Source organism: Ilyonectria robusta (assembly GCF_021365365.1).
Source record: "Ilyonectria robusta strain PMI_751 chromosome Unknown BGZ61scaffold_2, whole genome shotgun sequence".
NCBI classification, from domain to species: domain Eukaryota; kingdom Fungi; phylum Ascomycota; class Sordariomycetes; order Hypocreales; family Nectriaceae; genus Ilyonectria; species Ilyonectria robusta.
In genome coordinates, this window is record NW_025764436.1 from 1,268,247 (window position 1) to 1,274,246 (window position 6,000).

At 55.4% G+C, this 6,000-nt stretch overlaps 1 protein-coding gene across 1 annotated transcript; it reads right to left on the reverse strand.

Moving 5' to 3' along the window:
* Positions 1-834: 834 nt before the first annotated feature.
* BGZ61DRAFT_553340 (P-loop containing nucleoside triphosphate hydrolase protein) lies at positions 835-2,728 on the reverse strand (the record flags this gene model as incomplete). Its single annotated transcript, XM_046255547.1, has 6 exons — positions 835-1,525; positions 1,578-1,900; positions 1,950-2,234; positions 2,297-2,349; positions 2,404-2,614; positions 2,668-2,728. The coding sequence occupies 6 exons, from the start codon at positions 2,726-2,728 to the stop codon at positions 1,241-1,243; spliced, it is 1,218 nt and encodes a 405-aa protein (XP_046110577.1). The 3' UTR covers positions 835-1,240.
* Between the last annotated feature and the right edge of the window lie 3,272 nt (positions 2,729-6,000).

Sequence of the window (6,000 nt, forward strand, 5' to 3'; positions counted from 1 at the left end):
CTACACCCAATGGCTGGGGCAGCTCGATCTTGTCGGTCTGTACGGGTTGTATCGCCGCCTGAATTCATTGGGCCTTGCTTGTCTGCGTTGTTTGTTTGTCTCGGACCGAGTGCGTCCAGCAAAATACGGTAAATCGAAATAGGGCTTTCCATCCCCACACATTGCCCTGCACCAGTGAGACATGAATGCCTCGCCATCGGATTATCGCCGAGTCTCTTCTCCACTGCCGACGATGACGTTGGGAAATTGTATAGACAAGGCAGCAGGAGGCTTGCATGAAGCCGCTAGGACTGGGCGAGTTGCAACCGAGTACCCAAGTTCAAGCATCCAAGCACATCGGAACTTTCTCCGCAAGTGCAAATCTCCCGTCTGTCCCGGGGGCACAGAGCCACAGACTGGTGACAATCGGCCTATTCTTGGCAGCCAATCCCACGCCTTTGCGACCTAGCTCTCTGCTCTTCATGGCCCTCCTTGCCTTCCAGCCCTCTCGATGCTCCTCTGCGTCGTCCTCCTTGCCTCCTTGCCTCCATTTTATGCCCGTTCGTATGCCGAGGATTGCTTGTCCACCTGGCCGCCTCCCTCTGTCGAATCGCCACCCCTCAATGACGCAGGGCTGAGCACCGTCATTCTAGGGAGTGTGGTGTGTCCCTACAAATCCCCAGAGACGCTCTTGTCCAAAGGATGTCCTCCACGTTTACCCTCCAGGTATCTTTTCCCCACAGCCACAGCGACGACACGACCGGCCCGGTGGAGCACCAAGTGCCGCTAGCTGTTTCCGCCTCACTTATGGTGGAGTCTCTTGGCTAAGTCACGCCAATGATGCCATTTTGGAAAATTCTCATCCTTCCAGAAGCATGTCATCTTCTGGGAGGCCCGGCTAAATCTGACGAAGTCCTCCCCAGGGCTTCTACGACGCCTCCACGCCGCCTCCACGCCGCTTCCACGGCCTGCCACTATCGGTGTTCGGCCGGACTTGACCGATGCCCAGACAAGCCGACATTTGACCGGTAGAAATGGTCGCCTCTCCCTCTCCACTGCCCAACTTTTCGTCATGGCGGATCCGTCGTCTAGTAAGGGGCTCATATCAATGCGCTCTGCCGTTCGACTCCTTGGTTCTGTGGGGTTTACCCGGGGAGCTTTTTCGCTCGTGGAGCTCGGTGTACCTTCTCGGCGCTTCACCGGCGCCGAGAGGGAGACACTGCTCCGGGGTCGTCATCCATCAATATTGCTCGGTCGCTCTTCAGTCGCTTTCGTACAGTCCCTCTCTGCCACCGTCGCTGTCGCCGTAGCCATCATCACTGTATTCCTCATCGCTTCGCCCGACCTCCTGCCCCAGGAGAATATCTTCACTTCCTTGCCACTGAGGTGGCGGGGCCGGCATTGCCGCCTCATCGCCATCCCCCCATCCGTAATTTTCATCATCCTCGCTATCAGGCACTTCGAGTTCTGTGTGTCCCCGTTTCCGCTTCTGGCCTGGCATATCGATTGATTGAGTCGCATCGTAGGGCACCTTGGCCAAGCCGTCCTGGTGTGATGTGAGCAAACCCCCGCAGCGTTCACAGATCATGCCGACATACTGGTTCCACTTTAAATGCGACAATATTTTCCACGGCCTCATGGGTCGCCTTCCCATCGAGTTTTTGCAGGCCTGCCAAAAAGACGCTGGCTAGTTTGTTCCCTTGCCAGATCCAATCTCGGAACAGAACCAATCGAGTTGACACGCCTTGTTCCCAGACTGTTGCGTTCACAGCGGTAGTCAGGGTTGCGCCCCTCTCTGAATGCACTTTTGTCGCACACTGCGACAGGATCACAACTGCGCAATTCCTGGTTGCAGCTAGTTTCTGAAGAGCGTTCATTATGGATTGAAGCGCCTGCACTCTTTTTGCGGCGGGGGTTGGTCCTGGGTAGATATCAATAAGTGGCTTGCAGTGGCTCGATTATGCACATACCCTTGCTAAGCTTAGGAGCCGCCTTTGCATCATTGCTCTTGGGCAAAGCCGAATTTACCAGCGCAGACAGGGAACTGATAACCAATAAAGAGCAATTGGCCGCTATTGATTTGGGTGTTGGGCGCGAAACGAGAGCGATGAAGTGAGGCAGAGTGAGACAGGAGTAGTGAAAGAAACGGCTCGAGTCGCTCTCCTGTTCTCCTTCAGGGGCGTTAGGGACATGAGACTTCCTTACCCCGTCGACTACTGCCTTGATCCTATGACTACGTACTGCCTGGAAGCAGTCTATGCAAAAATAGTCGGGTTAGACATGCCTGGAAAGTTGAGGGTGCGTTTGATTCACAGACCTACCCAGACCACGGCGTCGCCATCACACAGTGTGTTTGCGGCAAGCTGTAGACTTTCGAAAGTGTCAGTCGAGAGTCCATCCTTATCAAATAACTCGACCTCTTACCCCAAGGCTGTCTTGCCTGTTCCTGGGGGTCCCCATATCTCTGTCACTTGGCCCCGTTTCACACCACCGTGCTGAGGAGAGCCCTGGGTGTCAATCGATATTGCACCAAGAAGTGCTTGATCTAGATCATCCAAGCCTGTCGGTATGAGACTCGAAGTGTCGTCTCGTAGCTCGTCTAGAGCCTGAGATGCCGAGACGGTTGGCAGTCGGTCTGCCTCATGGGTTAGCTTTGGCCCGTGTCGTGGGATGCATCGTGAGACTGACGGGTACCAGGTGTGTCAAAGCTAGCTCTGTCATGACCGTGAATCGCATGATAATTGTCCATCCTCCACCGTCATTCCGTTGGCGTGGAGTACTCCAGCCAGTCAATGAAGCTGTCGTGAGTGGTCAACACCGTGTGGCGGCATCGCACGTGTTGGAGGGGACACGCGTTCACGTGACACCCAAAATGCCAGCTTGGTGTGTCCAGGTTAGGAAGTCCGGGCCGCCCACCTCCTCTCAGTCAGTGGAAATTGAACGGCGACGAAACCCAACTTCGATGGAACATTCGATTTGAGGGCGCATCAGCCCACCGAAGCTCACCTGAGCCAGCCACTCCGCGTCTCCCGGTGGCCATTATCCTTTCCCCATACACCCCGGTGAACTACATCCTCCCGTGTTGAGCCCGTTTCGAGCCATGAATCTCGATAAGGCGGACCACTCCGCTACCCCAGCATGGGGCATGGGCAGTTTAACCACCGTGGCAAATCGCTCCCCAGTTTGCCAATTGAAGCCGGGCAGGCGATTTATCATCAGATGGTCCTCTGTTTTTGAGGCTTCGTGTTCCAAGGGAATACTGATAATACATAGCCCCGGTCGGTCTCTGGTATAGAACGGCCATCGCTTTGCGGAGGCTCCATAGACCAAGCCTGGGGAACAAAATATGCAAGAGGCTGAGTACCTAATTCATCATGTTTCATTAAACCTCGGTTGTCAGTCCGGCACTTGTAGAACACCATCTCGGATGATCCCAGCAAGTATTGGGGACACAACCGACTCCCGAGGCGAGCAGGTGGCCTCTAGCAGAACCGGGCTGAGCATGATGTTCCAAACTATCAATAGGTAGTCAGGGGTCTAGTATTATCCGTGCGTCTGCGGAGTCGCGGGTTCGCGGAGTCGCGGAGGACTAATTGCGAGGTCATCTCCCGAGTTGGATTTGAGACTTTCTGTGGCCAGCGCATGATCGAGCCCACTGATACTGACTCTGGTTAATTATGTTGCACCCCCTTGAGACGGGAGGAAGGATGAGTCTGTGGGGAAGATAAGCCTACCCCATTCCCCGTTACCCCGAACCCCGGCAGAAGACGGAAGAGATTTCGAGTCACAGGATTGACAGTCTGGGGTCGTGATAGGGGCTAATCCGCCCCAGCCAAGCAAAGATAAGAAACCGAGCATGACCTTGGTCGGGAGCGCGCGACAGGAGCGCAAGGAGAACTACAGGGTTGGTCGACAACGGACTTTGTCTTCCAGCTTCCAAAACTGTCGCCTGGCGACGGGGATCCTTCGAAGCTTGAGTTACACTGCGGCCAAGCTCGTGCGTCGCATGAGTTACCCCTTGGGCTTCGGTTCGTAACAAGTCGCATATGATGCGGCGAGTGTTTGCATTTTACCGGATCACGATACTGGCCACAGCTGCATTAGTTGCCATCGCCGTGATCGGCCTTGGCTCAGCCGCTGCGGGATCAGGAGATTCAATGTCTGGGTAGCTAACCTCCCTGTTTCTGAATCTCCTCTTCCAGGGCGAGCTGGAGCGCTTCAGCCTCCCCCAGCTATTGCCCCACACTGATAGTAATGCGGATCAACGTGGTATCAACGCGGTTTCCTATTTAGCGCAGCTACCAGGGAATTGACCTGTGCGGCGGTTTTAATGCTCATTGCACATGCCAAGGACCCGTGGCTCTAGTTGGTGGAGTTTGGTAGTCAGCGATGAGGCTTAGAGGAAAGCTCGTGCGGCGAGTCTCTAAAACCCTCACCCGGCTAGATGCGGCGGCTGCAAGGTACCGAATACGATGACACTCCATGACGGGGCGGCGTCGGGGAGCTTGGTTATGGGTGGATGGATGGATGGATGGATGGATGGATGGATGGATGACAGGACCCTAGGACCTGGAACCTGGAACCCTAGGAGGCTCTGAGTCCATGAAACCCAGGAGTTCCTACGAGGACCGAGCTTGCTCTCGGTGAGGGCACCGGGCCGGTCTGGTCAAAGGTCACAGGAGGTATCTCCTACCTGGCTGGAGCAACGAACAGTCCTTGTAGAGGCCTGGTAGCTGAGTGCGGAGACAGCTGATTTCGGCGCGACATGTCATCTCACCTGAGGCTCGGCCTCCACACCGACAGCGACATGTCACCATTCGCCTAGAAGGAGTGCAACTGTGCAGATACTGTGTAATTTGGCGCTGGTTCACAGTGCTGGTACGGCTCGGCCAATATCGGGGACATTTCGCGGAATAACGGGGAAGAGTTTTTTTTCTCACAAACAGTGGCTCTTGGTTCCAGTCAATCATCCACTTCGTTGTTTGACCCCCACATGTCGTCTTTATGCGCTCCGCCGCACCTCCGAGCTGTCCCCGTAAAGGGTCCGGGGGCGTCATCAATCTCTTCCAATATGGCTCGCACAGAGATACGCCGAGTCGCTACCTGTTGACGGACCCGCGGACGTAGCATGGCGTCGAGATCCGCACGCCCCTTTCTCCTAGCAATCCCTCGCAATGCCTGAGGGGATCAACAATAGCTGAGCCGCACCCTGCCTGCAGGGGGGATCATTGCTGATTGCTGCATTGTGCATAAAAAAGCTGGAGCCCCACGAAGCTTGTCGAAGATCCAGACCTTAGGATCTGCGGCGAGGGACGCCCGCAAGCCACCAAACGCTGCGCTGGGAACGAAAGAGCCGACCAGCAAGGGATACACGTTTTTGACAGGTTGACTCGAGTTTTTCGACGCTCAAAGGGTGCCGAGGCTATGTTTTTTGGTCGCCACCTTCTGGGTTAATTTCGGTGTTGTCCACAGGGCATTTTCTATCACCGCGGAGCCGACGGCCCTCGGGAAGTTAGTGCCGCACTGAGGGCCGCAACCGCCCCCGGTTTCCAATACCACGTGGGGGATGTCGCTCTGAGCGGAGAACAGTGAGCTCTCTGGTGCGATTCATCCACTGCGCTCAGCCGAGATGACATGCCCTTGTTGAGCCTCTTACGCATCTGGGACCTTGTACGGCTACTCCACAACCAGGTCCCAAATCAAGTCACCGGAATTGACACATGAAAAACACAATTGATGCATCCTGCCATGAAAATCCAAGCTGGGCGAGCCATGCCCAGGGGCCCAGCTTGACACTTGACGGGGGTGTCAAAGTGGAAGCGACCCAGTCAGGAGTAACCTGCCATCGCATGTGTCAAGGGTTCTAGCAACGTCGTTGCGTTGAGAATCGTCTGAGGGCGAGCTTCGAGGAAGCGGAGAGAAGGTCGCCAGGAATGAATACAATAGTGTAGAATTTACCTGGGTGTAGAGGAGAGTTTGGAGGTTGTCATGGGTTGGGGGTGAACAATCACCCATTCACCG